At 44.0% G+C, this 27,500-nt stretch overlaps 1 protein-coding gene across 1 annotated transcript in view; it reads right to left on the minus strand.

Annotated features, from left to right (window-relative positions):
* LOC109888620 (neurocan core protein) overlaps positions 1-27,500 on the minus strand; it is a 289,577-nt gene that overhangs the window by 34,726 nt on the left and 227,351 nt on the right. The window contains exon 11 of the mRNA XM_031822616.1: positions 15,415-15,528. Within this exon, the coding sequence (XP_031678476.1) occupies positions 15,415-15,528 (114 nt within the window). The remainder of the gene's footprint in view (positions 1-15,414; positions 15,529-27,500) is intronic.

Here is a 27,500-nt window from a genome sequence, read left to right on the forward strand (position 1 = left end):
AGAGAGAGAGAGTAGGAGAGAGAGGAAGAGAGAAGACAGAGAGAGAAAGACAACGAGAAAGAGAGGTGAGTGAGAGAGAGTAGGAAAGAGAGAGAGATAGTATGAAAGAGAGTGAAAGAGAGAGAGAGAGAGAGTAGGAAAGAGAGAGAGAAAGAAAGAGAGTAGGAGAGAGAGAGAAAGAGACAGAAAGAGAGAGAAATAGAGAGAGAAAGACAGAGAGAGAAAGACAAAGAGAAAGAGAAGAGAGAGATAGTAGGAAAGAGAGAAAGAGAGATAGATAGTAGGAAAGAGCGTGAGAGAGAGAGAGAGAGTCAGAAAGAGAGAAAGAGAGAGAGTAGGAAAGAGAGAAATAGAGAGATAGTAGGAAATAGAGAGAGAGAGAGAGTAGGAAAGAGAGAAAGAGAGAGAGAGGAGAGAGCGAGAGAGAGAAGAGAGAGAGAGAGTAGGAAAGAGAGAAGGCGCGAGAGAGAGAGAGTAGGAAAGAGAGACAGAAAGAGGAGAGAGAGAGAGAGAGTAGGAAAGAGAGAGAGAAAGAAAGAGAGTAAGAGAGAGAGAAAGACAGAGAGAGAAAGACAAAGAGAAAGAGAGAGAGTGAGAGAGAGTAGGAAAGAGAGAGAGATAGTATGAAAGAGAGTGAGGAGAGAGAGAGAGTAGGAAAGAGAAATAGAGAGAGAGAGAGAGAGAGAGAGAGAGAGAGAGAGGAGGAGAGAGAGAGAGAGAGAGAGAGAGAGAGAGCAGGAAAGAGAGAAATAGAGAGAGAGAGCGAGAGAGAGAGAGAGAGATAGGAAAGAGAGAAGGAGCGAGAGAGAGAGTAGGAAAGAGAGAAAGAGACAGAAAGAGAGAGATATAGAGAGAGAAAGAGAGAGAGAAAGACAGAGAGAAAGACAGTGAGAAAGAGAGAGGGAGAGAGAGAGATAGTAGGAAAGAGAAAAAGAGATAGAATGAGGGAGAGAGAGAGTAGGAAAGAGAGAGAGAAAGAAGAGAGTAGGAAAGAGAGAAAGAGAGAGATACAGTAGGGAAGAGAGAAGAGAGAGAGTGAGAGAGCGAAAGACAGAAAGAGAGAGAGAGAGAGAGAGAGAGAGAGAGAGAGAGAGAGTAGGAAAGAGAGAAAGAGAGAGAGAGAGTAGGAAAGAGAGAAAGAGAGAGAGAGAGAGAGTAGGAAAGAGAGAAAGAGAGAGAGAGAGTAGGAAGGAAAAAAGAAAGAACAAAGAAATGAAAGAGAAGTAGAGACAGACAGTAGGTAGATTGATTATGTTGCTTACCAGGCTCCTCACAGTGTGTATACGTCTTTAGTTAAGGCTTCTCTTCTCCTCCACAACATCCTCCTCTCCTTTCCTGTACAACATCATCCTCTCTTCTCCTCCACAACATCCTCCTCTCTTCTCCACAACATCCTCCTCTCTTCTCCTCCACAACATCCTCATCTCATTTCCTGTACAACATCCTCCTCTCTTCTCCTCTACAACATCCTCCTCTCTTCTTCACAACATCCTCCTCTTTTCTCCTCCATAACATCCTCCTCTCTTCTCCTCCACAACATCCTCCTCTCTTCTCCACAGCATCCTCCTCTCTTCTCCTCCACTCTCCTCCTCTCTTCTCCACAACATCCTTCTCTCTTCTCCATAACATCCTCCTCTCTTCTCCACAACATCCTCCTCTCTTCTCCACAACATCCTCCTCTCTTCTCCTCCACAACATCCTCATCTCCTCTCCACAACATCCTCCTCTCTTCTCCACAACATCCTCCTCTCTTCTCCTCCACAACATCCTCATCTCCTCTCCACAACATCCTCCTCTCTTCTCCACAACATCCTCCTCTCTTCTCCTCCACAACATCCTCATCTCCTCTCCACAACATCCTCCTCTCTTCTCCTCCACAACATCCTCACCTCCTCTCCACAGCATCCTCCTCTCTTCTCCTCCACAACATCCTCCTCTCTTCTCCACAACATCCTTCTCTCTTCTCCATAACATCCTCCTCTCTTCTCCACAACATCCTCCTCTCTTCTCCTCCACAACATCCTCCTCTCTTCTCCTCCACAACATCCTCATCTCCTCTCCACAACATCCTCCTCTCTTCTCCACAACATCCTCCTCTCTTCTCCTCCACAACATCCTCATCTCCTCTCCACAACATCCTCCTCTCTTCTCCACAACATCCTCCTCTCTTCTCCTCCACAACATCCTCATCTCCTCTCCACAACATCCTCCTCTCTTCTCCTCCACAACATCCTCATCTCCTCTCCACAGCATCCTCCTCTCTTCTCCTCCACAACATCCTCCTCTCTTCTCCACAACATCCTTCTCTCTTCTCCATAACATCCTCCTCTCTTCTCCACAACATCCTCCTCTCTTCTCCTCCACAACATCCTCTTCTCTTCTCCTCCACAACATCCTCATCTCCTCTCCACAACATCCTCCTCTCTTCTCCACAACATCCTCCTCTCTTCTCCTCCACAACATCCTCATCTCCTCTCCACAACATCCTCCTCTCTTCTCCACAACATCCTCCTCTCTTCTCCTCCACAACATCCTCATCTCCTCTCCACAACATCCTCCTCTCTTCTCCTCCACAACATCCTCATCTCCTCTCCTCTCCTCTCCCGCCCAAAAGTTTTTTCCCCTTCTTGTCAAGACCAGTACGTAGTGGATGTAGTTTCAGGTCCTATGTTAGGTTAACCCGGCATTCATCACTCCCACAAGCTCTACAACACACAGGGGGATTTAACACCTTTATCAGACAACAATCCTCTCCAACTTCACTCTCTCTCCACAATGCAGAATACATATTTATGCAACGTATGGAAAAGCAGGCAAGCAGGAAGAAGGAGGAGAAAAAAGGAACAAATCAGGGGCGTTCTCCAGGTCTCAGAGCAAAAGCATCACGTGAGGAGGAGGTATTCGTTCTGTAGATAAAGGCAGCAGTCAGTCAGTCCACAACCACAACAAGGGATTCATTAGCTGGAACACAATGCTTTAGCAGGCTTTTTATTCAATTTGTCAACTTATTTGTTCTGTAGGAGCTGCGATTTACCTCTTGGGGATTGGAACGCTCTGTATGTGGTTGTTGTTGAAACTCTGTCTATGCTCTTGAGAACTGGTACTTCAGTACTACAGTAACTTAGCTGGTAGGAGCTGTGTGGATTGTCAGTTTTCCCGTCAGATAGAAGACAGTGGAAGTGACTGGTGGTGCTCTGTCGGTATGTGAAGGAGTTCTTCCATGTGTAGTTTCTGCTAAAGTAAGCAGTGAGGGGGAGAAGCTTTGGAGTTGGGATGGCGGGCGAAGAGAGAAACATCACTCCACAGTGAGTCAGGGAGGAATACTGTGTGTGTGTGTGTGTGTGCATGTGATAACGCTCAATAACACCAGGAGATCTCAGCCCAGAGACTACGCGGCCGTGCAGGGAACAGATGATTCTCAGAGAAGAGTCCCAGGACATTTATTAATGTATAAAGACATTGACTAAAGCTAACACACACGGTATAATCCACACATGCCAGAAGAGACTTCCTGATGCTGTTGTGGAGAGGAGAGGGGGGGAAAGAGATGAGAGAAAGAGAGAGAACTGAAATCTGAGACAGAAAGCTCGACAGTGGGACCTCTGCTAGGAAGGCATCTGACTGTTACATAGCACATACTGTATCACCTCAACTGTTACATAGCACATACTGTATCACCCCAACTGTTACATAGCACATACTGTATCACCTCAACTGTTACATAGCACATACTGTATCATCCCAACTGTTACATAGCACATACTGTATCACCCCAACTGTTACATAGCACATACTGTATCACCCCAACTGTTACATAGCACATACTGTATCACCCCAACTGTTACATAGCACATACTGTATCACCCCAACTGTTACATAGCACATACTGTATCACCCCAACTGTCACATAGCACATACTGTATCACCTCAACTGTTACATAGCACATACTGTATCACCCCAACTGTTACATAGCACATACTGTATCACCCCAACTGTTACATAGCACATACTGTATCACCCCAACTGTTACATAGCACATACTGTATCACCCCAACTGTTACATAGCACATACTGTATCACCTCAACTGTTACATAGCACATACTGTATCACCTCAACTGTTACATAGCACATACTGTATCACCTCAACTGTTACATAGCACATACTGTATCACCTCAACTGTTACATAGCACATACTGTATCACCCCAACTGTTACATAGCACATACTGTATCACCCCAACTGTTACATAGCACATACTGTATCACCTCAACTGTTACATAGCACATACTGTATCACCCCAACTGTTACATAGCACATACTGTATCACCTCAACTGTTACATAGCACATACTGTATCACCTCAACTGTTACATAGCACATACTGTATCACCTCAACTGTTACATAGCACATACTGTATCAACCCAACTGTTACATAGCACATACTGTATGACCTCAACTGTTACATAGCACATACTGTATCACCCCAACTGTTACATAGCACACACTGTATCAACCCAACTGTTACATAGCACATACTGTATCACCCCAACTGTTACATAGCACACACTGTATCAACCCAACTGTTACATAGCACATACTGTATCACCCCAACTGTTACATAGCACATACTGTATCATCCCAACTGTTACATAGCACATACTGTATCAACCCAACTGTTACATAGCACATACTGTATCACCTCAACTGTTACATAGCACATACTGTATCACCCCAACTGTTACATAGCACATACTGTATCAACCCAACTGTTACATAGCACATACTGTATCACCCCAACTGTTACATAGCACATACTGTATCACCCCAACTGTTACATAGCACATACTGTATCACCCCAACTGTCACATAGCACATACTGTATCACCCCAACTGTCACATAGCACATACTGTATCACCTCAACTGTTACATAGCACATACTGTATCACCCCAACTGTTACATAGCACATACTGTATCACCCCAACTGTTACATAGCACATACTGTATCACCCCAACATGCTGCCATTATCTGTACTACCCACCACGTTTACATAGCAGATACTGTATCACCTTAACACGCTGCTAGCCTTCCTAGCTGAGGCCCCACTGTCGAGATCTCTGTCAATATTAGTCTAATTGGAATATTGAAATAATGTTGCAAATGTCGGAGAGACAGACAGTAAAGTTTATAGAAATCTCTTCTGTTGAAAACTAAATATTAGTCTAAAAGACATTTTTATACTGGAGATCAAGTTTATAAGTTCCCTGCCTGGGAACAGTGGATTGCGCAGTCAGATGGAACAGAGTAAATCTCTGTAGACAAACATTGGTAGTAGAATGGCCTTGCCATTCAGTAACTTTCAACGTGGCACCGTCACAGGATGCCACCTTTCTAAGTCAGTTCGTCAAATTTTATGCTCTGCTAGAGCTGCCCCGGGCAACTGTAAGTGCTGTTATTATGAAGTGGAACAACAACGGCTCAGCCACAAAGTGGTAGGCCACACAAGCTCACAGAATGAGACCGCCGAGTGCTGAAGCATGTAGAGCGTAAAAATCGGCTGTCTTCAGTTGCAACACTCACTACCGAGTTCCTAACTGCCTCTGGAAGCAACGTCAGCACAATAACTGTTCGTTAGTAGCTTCATATGTTTCCATGACCGAGCAGCCTAAGATCACCATGTGCAATGCCAAGCATCAGCTGGAGTGGTGCAAAGCTTTCCAACATTGGTCCCTGCAGCAGTGGAAATGCTTTCTCTGGAGTGATGAACCACGCTTCACCATCTGGCAGTCCGACTAACAAATCATGGTTTGGCGGATACCAGGAGAATGCAAACAAAGCGATGTCCATACAGAAATGGTTTGTCAAGATCGGTGTGGAAGAACTTGACTGGCCTGCAGAGCTTTGACCTCAACCCTATTGAACATCTTTGGGATGAATTGGGACGCCGTCTGCGAGCCAGGCTTAATCGCCCAACATCAGTGACCGACCTCACGAATGCTCTTGTGACTGAATGGAAGCAAGTCCCTGTAGCAATTTTCCAACATCTTCTGTGGACAAACTCCATAATAATGTCCATAATTTTGGAACGAGATGCTCGACGACCAGGTGTCCAAATACATTTGGTCATGTAGTGTATCTGTCATAGTTCTTCATAGTATCTGAACAATTGTATTTTCTCTGTCCCCTTAGTTCCATGATCATGGTTCAATGTTTTCCTTAGAAATGTCTATTGATATCTCCTCTCTTCAGGGTTGAATCATTTATGTGTGGTATTATTACATTTTTTTTCAATTGCTAACATGAGTAGGAGTAAGCGATATCGGACCAATTTGCAGCGTGGTAAGTGTCCATTTAATATGTATAACTGAACACTACAAAATACTAAATAACCAAGTGAAAGAACAAAACAAACAAAACAGTCCCGTGTGGCACAAACACATAATCACCCACAACTCAAAATTGAAACCAGGCTACCTAAGTATGGTTCTCAATCAGGGACAACGATTGACAGCTGCGTCTGATTGAGAACCATACCAGGCCAAACACAGAAATCCCAAATCATAGAAAAAGGAACCCACCCAACTCACACCCTGACCATACTAAACAAAGACATAACAAAAGAACTAAGGTCAGAACGTGACAAAGACTGAAGTCACATTGTAAAAACTCTGTACACAGTCAGCGTAACAGAAGTATATATGGACCAAACTATGAATCCTTTTTTATTGCTTTCACACAAAATACATTCAATGACCACATTCTCTGAAATCCATGAACTCTTTTCTCATTCATACTCCACCACCTGCAAAACTATATATTTCCAGCACGTTTTCAAATGCAACACACTGTTTCCACAACTGTTAAAAACACATTCAAAACAGAATGATGGCAAATGTCGTGCATTTCTGCAGTAACCAGACTGAAACATAATGATAATCTGAGCAGAATATTTAATCATTCCAAACACAGCTGATTGCAATTTCAGCTTGAAAGTCTACCCAAGTGTCCTGTTTTTAGTCTGGTCACCAAACAGACAAAGAGGACGGCTTCGAAATGATTTAGTTTGGAAACATGGATCAAGGAAGACAGGTTGGTGGGGAAAGAAGAGTGGCAGGGAGAAGGAGAATGCGTGGAGGACAAAGGAAAGGAAGACCAAGAGTGGTGGTCACTGATGCGATAAGGGCCACAATTATTGACCATGTTGAAAACCATGGTCTCTCTTTGAGAGAGACCGGTTTAAGGATGCAACCAAATCTGCAGCGTTCAACAGTTGCATCAATAGTATGAATTTCAGGAAAAACAACAGGTGTGCATCCTTCAATGATAATTGAACTACGTATTACAGTACAATACAGTGTGTTCACATTTTTACATGTACTGACATTTTGAAATATATTGATTGTTTTGTGGTTTTCAGTAGGATCCAAGGGTTAGAATATTATCAGCTGCGCAGGAAATTGCCATGGTTGTCAATGCAGTAAAACTGCGGGAGTGCTGTCAGACAATACCACTGTTGGGAATGTGAATACGGTCAGAACAACAACAATACCACTGTTGGGCATGTGAATACGGTCAGCACAACAACAATACCACTGTTGGGAATGTGAATACGGTCAGCACAACAACAATACCACTGTTGGGAATGTGAATACGGTCAGCACAACAACAATATCCCTTTTGGGAATGTGAATACGGTCAGCACAACAACAATTGCCAGAGTCCCAGAGAAACATTAAATAAGGATGAAGCAGTTGCACCCTTTGAGAGAAACGGTGAACGTGTGAAAGTACTCCGTAATCAATATGCCCAGGTAAGATGTCTGTTCAATAACCAAACAGGGTACATACACAGCTATGCATCATGTAAAGTACCGTAAAACTGGATTTACTGGATTTCAGAGTAATGGAGATGGAAGCCAGGCAAACTGCACATACATTCATCTTTGTGGATGAAGCTGGATTCAACCTGGCAAAAACATGCCACGGGGGAAGAAATGTGATTGGACAGAGAGTAACCGTGGATGTCCCAGGCCGGAGAGGAGCTAGCATCACAATGTGTGCAGCACTGTCCTGTGATGGTTTGTTGTTACACAAACCTCTCATTGGCCCCTACAATGCAGAGAGGCTCATTTATTTTCTGGATGACCTGCATAATCAACTTGTGCCAGCAGAGGAGAGAGTGGCCAGAAACTCCCCTACCGTCATTGTTGTGTGGGATAATGTGGCATTCCACCACTCTGCTGCAGTCAGACTGTTTGCTGCTCATCCCAGGATGCCAGTACTATTCCTGCCTCCTTTCTCCCCCTTCCTAAACCCCATAGAGGAGTTTTTCTCAGCGTGGAGGTGGAAGGTTTATGACCACCATCCACATGACAAGATGTCCTTGCTGGATGCCATGAATGCAGGGTGTGGAGACACTTCTGAAGACTGACAGGTTTGGATTAGACATTCCAGAAGATACTTTCAAAGATGTATCGGCAGAGAAGATATAAGATGCGACGTTGTGGCCAAATGCAGGAGAGAGGGAGAACTAGAACCCTCACAGTTGTGTACAGTATGAGTGATTATACTATACATGTTCATGAGAATTAGAACCCTCACAGTACTGTACAGTATGAGTGATTATATTATACATTTTGATGAGAACTAGAACCCTCACAGTACTGTACAGTATGAGTGATTATACTATACATGTTGATGAGAACTAGGAACCCCACAGTACTGTACAGTATGAGTGATTATATTATACATGTTGATGAGAACTAGAACCCTCACAGTACTGTACAGTATGAGTGATTATATTATACATGTTGATGAGAACTAGAACCCTCACAGTACTGTACAGTATGAGTGATTATACTATACATGTTGATGAGAACTAGAACCCTCACAGTACTGTACAGTATGAGTGTTATACTATACATCTTGATGAGAACTAGAACCCTCACAGTACTGTACAGTATGAGTGTTATACTATACATGTTGATGAGAACTAGAACCCTCACAGTACTGTACAGTATAAGTGTTATACTAGACATGTTGATGAGAACTAGAACCCTCACAGTACTGTACAGTATGAGTGTTATATTATACATGTTGATGAGAACTAGAACCCTCACAGTACTGTACAGTATGAGTGATTATACTATACATGTTGATGAGAACTAGAACCCTCACAGTACCGTACAGTATGAGTGTTATACTATACATGTTGATGAGAACTAGAACCCTCACAGTACTGTACAGTATGAGTGTTATACTATACATGTTGATGAGAACTAGAACCCTCACAGTACTGTACAGTATGAGTGTTATACTATACATGTTGATGAGAACTAGAACCCTCACAGTACTGTACAGTATGAGTGATTATATTATACATGTTGATGAGAACTAGAACCCTCACAGTACTGTACAGTATGAGTGATTATATTATACATGTTGATGAGAACTAGGAACCCCACAGTACTGTACAGTATGAGTGATTATACTATACATGTTGATGAGAACTAGAACCCGCACAGTACTGTACAGTATGAGTGTTATACTATACATGTTGATGAGAACTAGAACCCTCACAGTACTGTACAGTATGAGTGATTATATTATACATGTTGATGAGAACTAGAACCCTCACAGTACTGTACAGTATGAGTGATTATACTATACATGTTGATGAGAACTAGAACCCTCACAGTACTGTACAGTATGAGTGATTATACTATACATGTTGATGAGAATTAGAACCCTCACAGTACTGTACAGTATGAGTGTTATACTATACATGTTGATGAGAACTAGAACCCTCACAGTACTGTACAGTATGAGTGATTATATTATACATGTTGATGAGAACTAGAACCCTCACAGTACTGTACAGTATGAGTGATTATACTATACATGTTGATGAGAATTAGAACCCTCACAGTACTGTACAGTATGAGTGTTATACTATACATGTTGATGAGAACTAGAACCCTCACAGTACTGTACAGTATGAGTGTTATACTATACATCTTGATGAGAACTAGAACCCTCACAGTACTGTACAGTATGAGTGTTATACTATACATGTTGATGAGAACTAGAACCCTCACAGTACTGTACAGTATGAGTGTTATACTATACATGTTGATGAGAACTAGAACCCTCACAGTACTGTACAGTATAAGTGTTATACTATACATGTTGATGAGAACTAGAACCCTCACAGTACTGTACAGTATGAGTGATTATACTATACATGTTGATGAGAACTAGAACCCTCACAGTACCGTACAGTATGAGTGTTATACTATACATGTTGATGAGAACTAGAACCCTCACAGTACTGTACAGTATGAGTGTTATACTATACATGTTGATGAGAACTAGAACCCTCACAGTACTGTACAGTATGAGTGTTATACTATACATGTTTATGAGAACTAGGAACCCCACAGTACTGTACAGTATGAGTGTTATACTATACATGTTGATGAGAACTAGAACCCTCACAGTACTGTACAGTATGAGTGATTATACTATACATGTTGATGAGAACTAGAACCCTCACAGTACTGTACAGTATGAGTGATTATACTATACATGTTGATGAGAACTAGAACCCTCACAGTACCGTACAGTATGAGTGTTATACTATACATGTTGATGAGAACTAGAACCCTCACAGTACTGTACAGTATAAGTGTTATACTATACATGTTGATGAGAACTAGAACCCTCACAGTACTGTACAGTATGAGTGATTATACTATACATGTTGATGAGAACTAGAACCCTCACAGTACTGTACAGTATGAGTGATTATATTATACATGTTGATGAGAACTAGAACCCTCACAGTACTGTACAGTATGAGTGATTATATTATACATGTTGATGAGAACTAGAACCCTCACAGTACTGTACAGTATGAGTGATTATACTATACATGTTGATGAGAACTAGAACCCTCACAGTACTGTACAGTATGAGTGATTATATTATACATGTTGATGAGAACTAGAACCCTCACAGTACTGTACAGTATGAGTGATTATACTATACATGTTGATGAGAATTAGAACCCTCACAGTACTGTACAGTATGAGTGTTATACTATACATGTTGATGAGAACTAGAACCCTCACAGTACTGTACAGTATGAGTGTTATACTATACATGTTGATGAGAACTAGAACCCTCACAGTACTGTACAGTATGAGTGTTATACTATACATGTTGATGAGAACTAGAACCCTCACAGTACTGTACAGTATAAGTGTTATACTATACATGTTGATGAGAAGTAGAACCCTCACAGTACTGTACAGTATGAGTGATTATACTATACATGTTGATGAGAACTAGAACCCTCACAATACCGTACAGTATGAGTGTTATACTATACATGTTGATGAGAACTAGAACCCTCACAGTACTGTACAGTATGAGTGTTATACTATACATGTTGATGAGAAGTAGAACCCTCACAGTACTGTACAGTATGAGTGATTATACTATACATGTTTATGAGAACTAGGAACCCCACAGTACTGTACAGTATGAGTGTTATACTATACATGTTGATGAGAACTAGAACCCTCACAGTACTGTACAGTATGAGTGATTATATTATACATGTTGATGAGAACTAGAACCCTCACAGTACTCTACAGTATGAGTGTTATACTATACATGTTGATGAGAACTAGAACCCTCACAGTACTGTACAGTATGAGTGATTATATTATACATGTTGATGAGAACTAGAACCCTCACAGTACTGTACAGTATGAGTGATTATACTATACATGTTGATGAGAACTAGAACCCTCACAGTACTGTACAGTATGAGTGATTATATTATACATGTTGATGAGAACTAGAACCCTCACAGTACTGTACAGTATGAGTGATTATATTATACATGTTGATGAGAACTAGAACCCTCACAGTACTGTACAGTATGAGTGATTATACTATACATGTTGATGAGAACTAGAACCCTCACAGTACTGTACAGTATGAGTGATTATATTATACATGTTGATGAGAACTAGAACCCTCACAGTACTGTACAGTAGGAGTGTTATACTATACATGTTGATGATTTTTTTCTGGCAATTATTATTGCAGCGCAGGAATTTCAGGAATTTGTTTTGTTTCAACTTTTTTTTATTATTCAGAAGTAAATTACTATACGCAGAGATATCGGCAAAATAAAGGCTATTGAAGCAAATTGCTGTATTTCTGAGTCATTCTTGTTACATTTGGGGCGGCAGGGTAGCCTAGCGGTTAGAGCGTTGGACTAGTAACCGGTTGCAAGTTCAAACCCCCGAGCTGACAAGGTACAAATCTGTCGTTCTGCCCCTGAACAGGCAGTTAACCCACTGTTCCTAGGCCGTCATTGTAAATATGAATTTGTTCTTAACTGACTTGCCTAGTTAAATAAAGGTTAATAAAACATGTACTTTAGTACAGTCAATGAAGTGAAAAGGTGTTTTTCTATAATGAAATACTGATTTATGTGAAAAATCATTTGAACTTCAACGATAAGTTAATCATTTATGTAATGCTCCCTGTTCGTGTTTTTTAGGTCAGTGTGTTATGAGTGACAATATATGCTTTGCGTGTATGCTTTCTGAATTGTTGCCAGTATTCTGGTCAAACGAGCTTATTTTGAGACATGTATGAAGTGTTTTGGTGGTTTGAGTGAGTTTTAGAGGTGAGATTAACTGTTTGGCCAAGATGCACGTTGGTAATGCAGACTGTGTGAAGAGTTTTGGTGGTTTGAGTGAGTTTTAGAGGTGAGATGAACTGTTTGGCCAAGATGCACGTTGGTAATGCAGACTGTGTGAAGAGTTTTGGTGGTTTGAGTGAGTTTTAGAGGTGAGATGAACTGTTTGGCCAAGATGCACGTTGGTAATGCAGACTGTGTGAAGAGTTTTGGTGGTTTGAGTGAGTTTTGGAGGTGAGATTAACTGTTTGGCCAAGATGCACGTTGGTAATGCAGACTGTGTGAAGAGTTTTGAAAAAGTGCTTGTTAGCAATTCAAAATAACTCTAAGCACTGAGCCAGATGGCGACCGCAGCCTCCCCTCTCCTCCACTCTCTCTTCTCAGGCCTGCTGATCCAAGTCAACCATAAAGACAGTTACCCACCAGGGTCCATATTGCCCCATGCGGCTAAAAGGAGACGTGTGTGTGTTTGTGTGGGGGTCACAGGGTCCATAGCCTCTTAAATAGCTAATCTGTATGAGTGCGGTGGTTGTGGCAATCAGGCTGGCAGGGCGTTGATTGGAGGGGAGGTCCTGGGGAAGAGGCTGCTCCCGCTCCAGCAGTGCACACACACATCACTGAGCCTCAAACCAATACGCCTCACAGCCGGTCCATCTCTACACACACATCACTGAGCCTCAAATCTCTACGCCTCACGGCCTGGTCATCTCTACACACACGTCACTGAGCCTCAAGCCTCCACGCCTCACGGCCTGTCCATCTCTACACAAACACATTACTGAGCCTCAAACCTCACGCCTCACGGCCGGTCCATCTCTATACATACGTCACTGAGCCTCAAACCTCCACGCCTCACGGCCTGTCCATCTCTACACACACGTCACTGAGCCTCAAGCCTCTACGCCTCACGGCCTGTCCATCTCTACACAAACACATCACTGAGCATTCAATCCTCCACGCCTCACGGCATGTCCATCTCTACACATACGTCACTGAGCCTCAAGCCTCCACGCTTCACGGCCTGTCCATCTCTACACAAACACATCACTGAGCCTCAAGCCTCCACGCCTCTCGGCCTGTCCATCTCTACACAAACACATCACTGAGCCTCAAATCTCTACGCCTCACGGCCTGTCCATCTCTACAGAAACACATCACTGAGCCGCAAACCTCCACGCCTCACGGCCTGTCCATCTCTACACAAACACGTCACTGAGCCTCAAGCCTCCACGCCTCTCGGCCTGTCCATCTCTACACAAACACATCACTGAGCCTCAAACCAATACGCCTCACAGCCGGTCCATCTCTACACACACATCACTGAGCCTCAAATCTCTACGCCTCACGGCCTGGTCATCTCTACACACACGTCACTGAGCCTCAAGCCTCCACGCCTCACGGCCTGTCCATCTCTACACAAACACATTACTGAGCCTCAAACCTCACGCCTCACGGCCGGTCCATCTCTACACACACGTCACTGAGCCTCAAACCTCCACGCCTCACGGCCGGTCCATCTCTATACATACGTCACTGAGCCTCAAACCTCCACGCCTCACGGCTGCTGGTGTGGGTGAGGGAGAGAAAACCCCAGAGGTTGGGCTTCTACTGGGGTAAATATGCATTAGTACACTGCCCATCTCTATTTAAACTCTCCTTCTCTCTTTCATCTCAATCTCTGGGTTTTTCTCTTGGTTCTACAAAGAAATGTTCTCCTAAAGTGTTGTGTTTCACAGACAGTACTGTGGCTGGCTGTCTATCTTTCATAGACCTGCTTTCATGTAATGGAGGCCCAAAACCATTTACATTTTTCAAACAGCGTAGCTGCATTCATGCCCACGAGGCATTCTTCCACTTTGAGGGGCTCCAGCTGAGCACAGGTGTTCTGTCATAAGCTGCACCACTGATACATACAGTGGGGGGAAAAAGTATTTAGTCAGCCACCAATTGTGCAAGTTCTCCCACTTAAAAAGATGAGAGAGGCCTGTAATTTTCATCATAGGTACACTTCAACTATGACAGACAAAATGAGGAAAAAAAATCCAGAAAATCACATTGTAAGATTTTTAATGAATTTATTTGCAAATTATGGTGGAAAATAAGTATTTGGTCAATAACAAAAGTTTATCTCAATTCTTTGTTATATACCCTTTGTTGGCAATGACAAAGGTCAAACGTCTTCTGTAAGTCTTCACAAGGTTTTCACACACTTGCTGGTTATTTGACCCATTCCTCCATGCAGATCTCCTCTAGAGCAGTGATGTTTTGGAGCTGTTGCTGGGCAACACGGACTTTCAACTCCCTCCAAAGATTTTCTATGGGGTTGAGATCTGGAGACTGGCTAGGCAACTCCAGGACCTTGAAATGCTTCTTACGAAGCCACTCCTTCGTTGCCTGGGCGGTGTTTTTGGGATCATTGTCATGCTGAAAGACCCAGCCACGTTTCATCTTCAATGCCCTTGCTGATGGAAGGAGGTTTTCACTCAAAATCTCACGATACATGGCCCCATTCATTCTTTCCTTTACACGGATCAGTCGTCCTGGAAATTGCAGGCCTCTCTCATCTTTTTAAGTGGGAGAACTTGCACAATTGATGGCTGACTAAATACTTTTTTGCCCCACTGTATGACCATTTCCTCTTTCCCCCAGTGATGTGAGTTAATGAGAGAGGTGTTAAGTGATAAAATGTTACCTTTCTCACAAGTGGCTCCACCGTAGCTGGGCAGACACAGGCACACAAAGGAATTGATCTCGTCGATACAGGTGCCTCCGTTCTGACACGGGTTTGACTGGCAGTCGTCAATGTCTGTCAGGGAAAAAAGGGTTGTGTTCATTAGGCACCAAATGGAAGGAAACATATTGAATCAGGGAGGGATCACCTGGACTTGTCCAATAAGAATGGCTTATTTTTGTTTTAAAATGTATGTCCTAATGAATACAACCAAGGAAAAACAAGGATACACGAGGAGACAGGGTCAGTTACAACAATGCAGTCACTGGACACAGCACATATCTCTTGTCACCATCAGAGATCTAACTTTTCTGGGAGTTCTGAGCTCTTTTGAGGAGTTGTAATTAAAAGCTTTGATTCAGCAGCCCATCAATAAGTGGGTGGAGGAGCAGTGAAGCGCATGACATTAATTGTGATGCATATGCAGGACTTGCCTTCCACTCTGCTGTCAATCCTGGACAGGTTATAGTCTCCATTGGCAGGGAAAAGATGCAGGGAGGAGGCAGTTTGATATTGGAGTTGTTTGATATTCAGATATTTACACCCATGCAATCATGCTAGAGTTGTACTGACACTTCATACTGTATAAGTGAAACTGAGGCATGTAGCTGTGATACAGATGAACAAACTCATACAGTATACCAGGAATCCATGCTTGTATACACACGAAAAGACACACACACACACACACACACACACACACACACACACACACACACACACACACACACACACACACACACACACACACACACACACACACACACTCACACACACACACACACACACACACACACACACACACACACACACACACACACACACACACACACACACACACACACACACACACACACACACACACACACACTTTGTGGAGATGTTTAAGGCCATGGTTCTCCTTTCTATGTAAAAGCAGAACTATATTTATCTCACTGCTGATCTGGGGCCTTAGGGCAAAATCATTAAAACCACAGCTGGCATCCCAGCAACCATTGCCCTCAGAACATCTGAGTATATCTCGGGGGCCCGGGCGAGAGGGCAGGAGACGGGTATCGAGTAACGTAGGGATCACGCTTTTTATAGTTCTCCAAGTCTGGAAGAGTGTGGAAGATGGTGTGTCCCTAGGTTGGATTACAGGGATTTGATGGCGAGGCGTGTTGGATAAAAGCAGCTTGTGGTGGTTATCAAAGCGGAGAGAAGAAAGGCAGGAGTTAATCTGAATCCACACTGGGACGGCCTGCCATGTCTAGACGATGAATCAACAGATCAGGAGGGAGGGATTACTACAGCACACATACAGAGACGTATGGAGGCTCTGACTGGTGCTGTACTGTATATATAGCAGGGCTCTCAGCTGGGTTCTCTAGTACTGCAATGTTTCTCTGCTAATCAGGAAGTGTGATACTTTGGAGTACAGAAGAGTTGAAAGCTGGCCACTCATCCATCCCATTGTCTGTGAGGTGGTACCACAATCCTCCAAAGAAGACTTGGTTTAGCTCAGTTAACTCTGACCCCCATGCAGAGCAGCACTTGACTCTCAACAATGACAGGAAAGAGGGAACATACTGCTGGGCCGGCCCTGGCCTCTTGAGCGTCTCCCCTCCCTCCTCTCCTCCTCCCATCCTCCTCCAGCTTCAGACACAGCAGGCATAACAGAGGAGAGCAGAGAGAAGCCAGAGAGCTCATTCAGTGGCCACTCAGTGTCCACCCAGCCCAGCTGGCTAACTGGGGATAAACTGTAGTCGGGGCAGGTGGTGGACGGTGGAGGGCGGCTGCTGCCCAGCCTTCTCTGGCTTCCTCCCCAGGACAACACAGGCAGGCCTGAAAGCCTAGAAGCTATTCTCCATCCCCAAGGACTCCCTGCAGCAGCCGGTGGAGGATTGTGAGGATTGTTCATCGGCTGGCAGAGGAGAGAGAGGGGAGAGAGAGAGCGAGTGAAAGAGCGAGTGAAAGAGGCCAGACTAACTGGGGGGGGGGGGGGGGGGGGGGGGGGGGGGGGGGGCGCTGACAAATGTGCGGTCTCAGCCTAGATGACATGGGTGAGAGAGAGAGAGAGAGAGAGAGAGAGAGAGAGAGATTGCAGTCTTGGCCAGTCCACCCACCAACCCCCCCACCACCCCACCCTCGTCTCTATGGGGTGTGTGTGCCAGTCCAGTGTGATACTATATCCCTATGCAGGGCCAGGCCCCTCTATTCCTGCTGTTTCCAGTTCTGGAGGGTTTTTCCCCCTACTTCACCACAGCAAGATTTATGCTTTCAATTCCAGCCGCGGCCAGGGCATCTGTGAACATGGAGCCAAATAAAAAGTAAACAGCTCTCTCTTTTATAAATGTGAATTTCGACGCAATCAACAATTTCCCGCCAATGAATCCCAGCAGGTTTCTCCTCTGGGCCCAGTTAGAGTCCACAGACTAGAATCTAATAAAGGAGGCAAATAAACAAAGAAAGGATCAATATCATGACCAAGGACTTTCTCTCAGTCAGACAAACCAGCATTAAAAAAGTTCCCCAGGCATATTTCCTCTCTCTCTCGTTCACGTTCTCTCCCTCTCCTGTTCTCTCTCCTCTCTCTCTCCTACAATGGTGCTGCTGAGGGGTTCAAGTCTTAATGATTAAAAATGTAAAGGCATGTGACACAGGCAGACAGAAGTAATTTGCCATGCAGGGGTAGAGAGGGTAGTGAGGGATTCATTGAGTCATTCATTGACTCTCTCTCTCTCTCTCTCTCTCTCTCTCTCTCTCTCTCTCTCTCTCTCTCTCTCTCTCTCTGTGACTGTCAGGATCAATGCAACATCACCAAGCCCTGCCACAGATACACAGATGACAGTCTCTCTCTGCCATGCTGCATGATACCCACATTCCTAATTCAGTCGGCTCCTCACAAAACAGAAACTACAGTCTACCTGAGAACTAATATGGTCTACCTTACATAAAACTATCAATACAGACACTATATAATCTACAGCACCTGGAAACCAGAGGAATGGATGGCTAAATTGGCATTGCACAGTGAAGTCGCAATCTATCTCAGTTGGCTATTCATAACACAGACACTAGTACTATACTATACCTTGGTGCAAGGAAAGACGTTACTGTAGCTACCATCCACTTAGAGTTTCCTCTGAGGCAATCAACACATCAGCATTCACCTATAAAGTCAGCATTCCATTCATTAAACAGGCATTACGATGAGCATCAGAGTTAACCACCCACAGGAAATAACCCATCGTTTGCAGCAAAGAAGCCATCACCCACCTCATTTAACATTCACACTGACAGCCCCATGAATGAAAACTAAAATGGCTGCATTGAGCAAGTCAACATCTCTGGAGTGTATTTGTTGGCCTTGGAACCTAATGATAACCATTTCCTTGACAGCATCTTAAAGGGATCATTATCTGAAGGATGGTTTCTGCCACTTAAAACTCTGTGGAGTGTTTTGGATCCACAGCGGGCAGCACCAGGGTGATACACGTCTGCCTGCACGTCCTAATGACAGTTTGAGAGAGGGCATTGCAATTCAGTGGTGTCCGTCTCCTCTGAGTTTGTTTTATTACGTTTGAAGGATAAATTACCCTCTTTCAAGGGAACAGTCGTCGTCCTGTTGCTGTTGATTGTCTCTTTCGTAATTACTTTGGCAACATGTGAATAGTCTCGCCTTTTCAATGAAATGTGCTTTATGGATTGTGCAGTGAAGTGGGATTGTCAGAGGGGAGGACAAAGAAAATGTGGCGGAAAGAGAGGGATAGAGAGAGAGATAGAGAGAGAGAGGAAGGAAGGGAAGTAAGGAAGAAGAGAGTGAAAAAAGAAAGAGAGAGAGAAAGAGAGATTGAATTGAAGAATTGAAGAATTCATAGACTCTAACCACTTCTGGGAAAATTGTAAAACACTAAACAAACAACAACACGAAGAATAATCTCTCCAAAATGGAGACGTATGGGTAAACCACTTCTCCAATCTTTTTGGCTCTATAATAAAGAATAAAGAGCAAAAACATATACATGATCAAATACAAATCTTGAATCTTGAATCAACTATTAAAGACTACCAGAACCCACTGGATTCTCCAATTACCTTGAATGAGTTACACGACAAAATAAAAACCCTCCAACCCAAAAAGGCCTGTGGTGTTGATGGTACCTTAATGAATGATCAAATATACAGGCAACAAATTCCAATTGGCTATACTAAAACTCTTTAACATCATCCTTAGCTCTGGCATCTCCCCAATATTTGAAACCAAGGAATGATCACCCCAATCCACAAAAGTGGAGACAAATTTGACCCCNGAGAGAGAGAGAGAGAGAGAGATAGTTAGAGGGTGAAGAGAGAGAGGACAGAGAAAGATGAGTGAGAGAGAGAGAAAGAGGAGAGATAGTTAGAGGGTGACAGAGAGACAGAGAAGGAGAGAGTGGGAGAGAAACAGAGAAAGAGAAGAGATAGTTAGATGGGTGAAGAGAGACAGAGAAAGAGAGCGTGGGAGAGAAACAGAGAAGAGAGAGATAGTTAGAGGGTGAAGAGAAGAGAGAGATAGTTAGAGGGTGAAGAGAGAGAGAAGAGAAAGAGAGTGGAGAGAAACAGAGAAAGAGAGAGATAGTTAGAGGGTGACAGAGAAAGACAGAGAAAGAGAGAGTGAGAGAGGAGAGTGAGAGAGAGACAGAGAAAGAGAGAGTGAAGAGAGAGGAGGGGTGAAGAGAGAGAGAGAGAGAGAGAGAGATAGTTAGAGGGTGACAGAGAGAGAGACAGAGAAAGAGAGAGTGAGAGAGAGAGAGAGAAGAGAGAGATAGTTAGAGGGTACAGAAAGAGAGAAGATAGTAGAGGTGCAGAGAGGAGACAGAGAAAAAGAGAGAGAGAAGAGAGAGAAAGAGAGAGATAGTTAGGGGTGACAGAGAAAGAGAGAGATAGTTAGAGGGTGACAGAGAGAGAGAGACAGAGAAAAGAGAGTGAGAGAGAAAAAGAGAAAGAGAGAGATAGTTAGAGGGTGACAGAGAGGAAGTTGAGAGAGAGACAGATAAAGAAAAGAGATAGTTAGAGGGTGACAGAGAGAGAAAGTGAAAGAGAGAGTGAAGAGAGAGACAGAGAAAGAAGGAGAGAGATATTAGAGATTGACAGAGAGAGAGAAAAAGAGAGAGATAGTTCGAGGTGACAGAGAGAGAGTGAAAGAGAGAGAGAGAAAGAAAGAGATAGTTAGAGGGTGACAGAGAGAGAGAAGAGAGAGGAGAGACAGAGAAAGAGAGAGATAGTTAGAGGGTGACAGAGCGAGAGGGTGAAAGAGAGAGGAGAGAGAGAGCAGAGAAAGAGAGGATAGTTAGAGGTGACAGAGAGGATGAAGAGAAAGAGATGAGAGAGAGAGAGAGATAGTTAGAGGGTGACAGAGAAGAAGAGAAAGAGAGAGTGAGAGAGAGAGAGTGAGAGAGAGACAGAGAAAGAGAGAGATTGTTAGAGGGTGACGAGAGAGAGAGAAGAGAGAGTGAGAGAGAGACAGAGAAGAGAGAGTGTGAGAGAGACAAGAAAGAAAGATAGTTTGAGGTGACAGAGAGAGAGACAAAGAAAGAGAGAGATAGTTCGAGGGTGACAGAGAGAGAGTGAAAGAGAGAGAGAGAGAGAAAGAAAGAGATAGTTAGAGGGTGACAGAGAGAGAGAAAGAGAGAGAGAGACAGAGAAAGAGAGAGATAGTTAGAGGGTGACAGAGCGAGAGGGTGAAAGAGAGAGAGAGAGACAGGAAAAGATAGTTAGAGGGTGACAGAGAGAAGAGAAAGAGAGAGTGAGAGAGAGACAGAGAAGAGAGAGATATGTTAGGGTGAAAGAGAAGACAGAAAGAGAGAGTGAGAGAGAGACAGAGAAAGAGAGAGATAGTTAGAGGGTGACAGAGAGAGAGACAGAAAAGAGAGAGTGAGGGGACAGAGAAGAGAAAGAGAGAGAGATAGTTAAGAGGGTGACAGAGAAAGAGAGAGAAAGAGAGAGTGAGAGAGACAGAGAAAGAGAGAGTGAGAGAGAGACAGAGAAAGAGAGAGATAGTTCGAGGGTGACAGAGAGAGTGAAAGAGAGAGAGAGAAAGAAGGAAAGAGATCGTTAGAGGGTGACAGAGAGAGAGAAAGAGAGAGAGACAGAGAAAGAGAGAGATAGTTAGAGGGGTGACAGAGCGAGAGGGTGAAAGAGAGAGAGAGAGACAGAGAAAGAGAGAGTGAGAGAGAGACAGAGAAAGAGAGAGTAGTTAGAGGGTGACAGAGAAAGAACAGATAAAGAGAGAGTGGAGAGAGACAGAGAAAGAGAGAGATAGTTAGATGGTGCAGAGAGAGAGACAGAGAAAGGAGAGTGAGAGAGAGAGTGAGAGAGAGACAGAGAGAGAGAGAGAGAGAGGTGAAAGAGAGAGAGAGTAGGAAGAGAGGAGGAGAGAGAGAAGAGGGAGAGAGAGAGAGAGAGAAGAGAGAGAGAGAGAGAGAGAGAGAGAGAGAGAGAGAGATAGTAGGAAAGAGACAGAGAAGAGAAAGACAGAAAGAGAGAAAGAAAGAGAGAGAGAGTAGGAATAGAGAGAGAGAAGAGAGAGAGAGAAGGAAGAGAGAGAAGGAAGAGAGAGAGAGAGAGAGAAGGAAAGAGAGAGAGGAGAGAGAGAGAGAGAGGAGAGAGAGAGAGAGAGGGGAGAGAGAGAGAGAGAGAGAGAGAGAGAGAGAGAGAGAAAGAAAGAGATAGTTAGAGGGTGACAGAGAGAGAGAAAGAGAGAGAGAGAGACAGAGAATGAGAGAGATAGTTAGAGGGTGACAGAGCGAGAGGGTGAAAGAAGAGAGAGAGAGAGAAAGATAGTTAGAGGTGACAGAGAGAGAGACAGAGAAAGAGAGAGTGAGAGAGAGACAGAGAAAGAGAGAGATAGTTAGAGGGTGACAGAGAAAGACAGAGAAAGAGAGAGTGAGAGAGAGACAGAGAAAGAGAGAGATAGTTAGAGGGTGACAAGAGAGAGAGACAGAGAAAGAGAGAGTGAGAGAGAGACAGAGAGAGTGAGAGAGAGACAGAGAAAGAGAGAGATAGTTAGAGGGTGACAGAGAGAGAGACAGAGAAAGAGAGAGTGAGAGAGAGACAGAGAGAGTGAGAGAGAGACAGAGAAAGAGAGAGTGAGAGAGAGACAGAGAAAGAGAGAGATAGTTAGAGGGTGACAGAGAAAAGACGAGAAAGAAGAGTGGGAGAGAGACAGAGAAAGAGAGAGATAGTTAGAGGGTGACAGAGAAAGAGAGAGAGAAAGAGAGAGTGAGAGAGAGACAGAGAAAGAGAGAGATGTTAGAGGGTGACAGAGAAAGACAGAGAAAGAGAGAGTGAGAGACAGAGAAAGAGAGAGAGATAGTTAGAGGGTGACAGAGAAAGAGAGAGAGAAAGAGAGAGTGAGAGAGACAGAGAAAGAGAGAGTGAGAGAGAGACAGAGAAAGAGAGAGATAGTTAGAGGGTGACAGAGAAAGAGAGAGAGAAAGAGAGAGTGAGAGAGAGACAGAGAAAGAGAGAGATAGTTAGAGGGTGACAGAGAAAGAGAGAGTGAGAGAGAGAGACAGAGAAAGAGAGAGATAGTTAGAGTGTGACAGAGAAAGAGAGAGAGAAGAGAGAGTGGAGAGACAGAGAAAGAGGGAGAGAGAGACAGAGAAGAGAGAGATAGTTAGAGGGTGACAAGAAGACAGAGAAAGAGAGAGTGAGAGAGAGACAGAGAAAGAGAGAGATAGTTAGAGGGTGACAGAGAGAGAGACAGAGAACGAGAGAGTGAGAGAGAAACAGAGAAAGAGAGAGATAGTTAGAAGGTGACAGAGAGACCGAGAAAGAGAGTGTGGAAGAGAAACAGAGAAAGAGAGAGATAGTTAGAGGGTGACAGAGAGAGAGGGTGAAAGAGAGAGAGAGAGAAACAGAGAAAGAGAGAGATAGTTAGAGGGTGACAGAGAGACAGAGAAGAGAGCGTGGGAGAGAAACAGAGATAGAGAGATATGTTAGAGGGTGACAGAGAGAGAGAGAGAGAGAAGAGAGAGAGAGAGATCGTTGAGGGTGACAGAGAGACAGAGAAAGAGAGCGTGGGAGAGAAACAGAGAGAGAGAATAGTTAGAGGTGACAGAGAGACAGAGAAAGAGAGCGTGGGGAGAGAAACAGAGAAAGAGAGAGATAGTTAGAGGGTGACAGAGAGAGAGGGTGAAAGAGAGAGAGAGAGAGAGAGAGGAGAGAGAGAGAGAGGATAGTTAGAGGGTGAACAGAGAGAGAGAGACAGAGAAAGATAGAGTGAGGAGAGAGAGAGAAAGAGAGAGATAGTTAGAGGTGACAGAGAGAACAGAGAAAGAGAGAGTGGGAGAGAAAACAGAGAAAGAGAGAGATAGTTAGAGGGTGACAGAGAGACAGAGAAAAGAGAGCGTGGGAGAGAAACAGAGAAAGAGAGAGATAGTTAGAGGGTGACAGAGAAAGAGAGAGATAGTTAGAGGTGACAGAGAGAGAGACAGAGAAAAAAGAGAGTGAGAGAGAAACAGAGAAAGAGAGAGATAGTTAGAAGGGTGACAGAGAAAGACAGAGAAAGAGAGAGTGAGAGAGAGAGAGTGAGAGAGAGACAGAGAAAGAGAGAGTGAGAGAGAGAGAGGGTGAAAGAGAGAGAGAGAGAGAGAGAGAGAGATGTTAGAGGGTGACAGAGAGAGAGACAGAGAAAGATAAGAGTGAGAGAGAGAGAGAAAGAGAGAGATAGTTAGAGGGTGACAGAGAAAGAGAGAGATAGTTAGAGGGTGACAGAGAGAGAGACAGAGAAAAAGAGAGTGAGAGAGAGAGAGAAAGAGAGAGATAGTTAGAGGGTGACAGAGAAAGAGAGAGATAGTTTAGAGGGTGACAGAGAGAGAGAGACAGAGAAAAGAGAGTGAGAGAGAAACAGAGAAAGAGAGAGATAGTTAGAGGGTGACAGAGAGAGTGTGAGAGAGAGACAGAATAAAGAAAGAGATAGTTAGAGGGTGACAGAGAGAGAAAGTGAAAGAGAGAGTGAGAGAGAGACAGAGAAAGAAAGAGAGAGATAGTTAGAGGTTGACAGAGAGAGAGACAAAGAAAGAGAGAGATAGTTCGAGGGTGACAGAGAGAGAGTGAAAGAGAGAGAGAGAAAGAAAGAGATAGTTAGAGGGTGACAGAGAGAGAGAAAGAGAGAGAGAGACAGAGAAAGAGAGATAGTTAGAGGGTGACAGAGCGAGAGGGTGAAAGAGAGAGAGAGAGAGAGAGACAGAGAAAGAGAGAGATAGTTAGAGGGTGACAGAGAGAGAGACAGAGAAAGAGAGAGTGAGAGAGAGACAGAGAAGAGGAGAGATAGTTAGAGGGTGACAGAGAAAGACAGAGAAAGAGAGAGTGAGAGAGAGAGAGTGAGAGAGAGACAGAGAAAGAGAGAGATTGTTAGAGAGGTGACAGAGAGAGAGAGAAAGAGAGAGTGAGAGAGAGACAGAGAAAGAGAGAGTGTTGAGAGGAGACAGAGAAAGAAGAGATAGTTTGAGGGTGACAGAGAGAGAGACAAAGAAAGAGAGAGATAGTTCGAGGGTGACAGAGAGAGAGTGAAAGAGAGAGAGAGAGAGAAAGAAAGAGATAGTTTAGAGGGTGACAGAGAGAGAGAAAGAGAGAGAGAGACAGAGAAAGAGAGAGATAGTTAGAGGGTGACAGAGCGAGAGGGTGAAAAGAGAGAGAGAGAGACAGAGAAAGATAGTTAGAGGGTGACAGAGAAAGACAGAGAAAGAGAGAGTGAGAGAGAGACAGAGAAAGAGAGAGATAGTTAGAGGGTGACAGAGAAAGACAAAAGAAAGAGAGAGTGGAGAGAGAGACAGAGAAAGAGAGAGATAGTTAGAGGGTGACAGAGAGAGAGACAGAGAAAGAGAGAGTGAGAGGGACAGAGAAAGAGAAAGAGAGAGAGATAGTTAGAGGGTGACAGAGAAAGAGAGAGAGAAAGAGAGAGTGAGAGAGACAGAGAAAGAGAGAGTGAGAGAGAGACAGAGAAAGAGAGAGATAGTTCGAGGGTGACAGAGAGAGAGTGAAAGAGAGAGAGAGAAGAAAGAAAGAGATCGTTAGAGGGTGACAGAGAGAGAGAAAGAGAGAGAGAGACAGAGAAAGAGAGAGATAGTTAGAGGGTGACAGAGCGAGAGGGTGAAAGAGAGAGAGAGAGACAGAGAAAGAGAGAGTGAGAGAGAGACAGAGAAAGAGAGAGATAGTTAGAGGGTGACAGAGAAAGACAGATAAAGAGAGAGTGAGAGAGAGACAGAGAAAGAGAGAGATAGTTAGATGGTGACAGAGAGAGAGACAGAGAAAGAGAGAGTGAGAGAGAGAGTGAGAGAGAGACAGAGAGAGAGAGAGAGAGAGTAGGAAAGAGAGAGAGAGTAGGAAAGAGAGAGAGAGAGAGAGAGAGAGAGAGAGAGAGAGAGAGAGAGAGAAGAGAGAGAGAGAGAGAGAGAGAGAGAGAGAGAGAGATAGTAGGAAAGAGACAGAGAGAGAGAAAGACAGAAAGAGAGAAAGAAAGAGAGAGAGAGTAGGAAATAAGAGGAGAGAAAGAGAGAGAGAGAAGGAAAGAGAGAGAAGGAAAGAGAGAGAGGAGAGAGAGAAGGAAAGAGAGAGAGAGAGAGAGAGAGAGAGAGAGAGAGAGAGAGAGAGAGGGAGAGAGAGAGAGAGAGAGAGGAGAGAAGAGAGAGGAGAAAGAAAGAGATAGTTAGAGGGTGACAGAGAGAGAGAAAAGAGAGAGAGAGAGACAGAGAATGAGAGAGATAGTTAGAGGGTGACAGAGCGAGAGGGTGAAAGAGAGAGAGAGAGACAGAGAAAGATAGTTAGAGGGTGACAGAGAGAGAGACAGAGAAAGAGAGAGTGAGAGAGAGACAGAGAAAGAGAGAGATAGTTAGAGGGTGACAGAGAAAACAAAGAAAGAGAGTGAGAGAGAGACAGAGAAGAGAGAGATAGTTAGAGGGTGACAGAGAGAGAGACGAGAAAGAGAGAGTGAGAGAGAGACAGAGAGAGTGAGAGAGAGACAGAGAAAGAGAGAGATAGTTAGAGGGTGACAGAGAAGAGACAGAGAAAGAGAGAGTGAGAGAGAGACGAGAGAGAGTGAGGAGAGAGACAGAGAAATAGAGAGTGAGAGAGAGACAGAGAAAGAGAGAGATAGTTAGAGGGTGACAGAGAAAGAGCAGAGAAAGAGAGAGTGAGAGAGAGACAGAGAAAGAGAGAGATAGTTAGAGGGTGACAGAGAAAGAGAGAGAGAAAGAGAGAGTGAGAGAGAGACAGAGAAAGTAGAGAGATAGTTAGAGGGTGACAGAGAAAGACAGAGAAAGAGAGAGTGAGAGACAGAGAAAGAGAGAGAGATAGTTAGAGGGTGACAGAGAAAGAGAGAGAGAAGAAGAGTGAGAGAGCAGAGAAAGAGAGAGTGAGAGAGAGACAGAGAAAGAGAGAGAATAGTTTAGAGGGGTGACTAGAGAAAGAGAGAGAGAAAGAGAGAGTGAGAGAGAGACAGGAAAGAGAGAGATAGTTAGAGGGTGAACAGAGAAAGAGAGAAGTGAGAGAGAGAGACAGAAGAAAGAGAGAGATAGTTAGAGTGTGACAGAGAAAGAGAGAGAGAAAGAGAGAGTGAGAGAGACCAGAGAAAGAGAGAGTGAGGAGAGACAGAGAAAGAGAGAGATAGTTAGAGGGTGACAAAGAAAGACAGAGAAAGAGAGAGTGAGAGAGAGAACAGAGAAAGAGAGAGATAGTTAGAGGGTGACAGAGAGAGAGACAGAGAACGAGAGAGTGAGAGAGAAACAGAGAAGAGAGAGATAGTTAGTAAGGTGACAGAGAGACCGAGAAAGAGAGTGTGGGAGAGAACAGAGAAAGAGAGAGATTAGTTTAGAGGGTGAAGAGAGAGAGGGGTGAAAGAGAGAGAGAGGAGAAACAGAGAAAGAGAGAGATAGTTAGAGGGTGACGAGAGACAGAGAAAGAGAGCGTGGGAGAGAAACAGAGACTAGAGAGAGATAGTTAGAGGGTGACAGAGAGAGAGAGAGAGAGAGAGAGAGAGAGAGAGAGAGAGAGAAGAGAGATCGTTAGAGGGTGACAGAGAGACA

This window comes from Oncorhynchus kisutch, linkage group LG4 (genome assembly GCF_002021735.2).
Source record: "Oncorhynchus kisutch isolate 150728-3 linkage group LG4, Okis_V2, whole genome shotgun sequence".
Taxonomy (NCBI): Eukaryota; Metazoa; Chordata; class Actinopteri; order Salmoniformes; family Salmonidae; genus Oncorhynchus; species Oncorhynchus kisutch.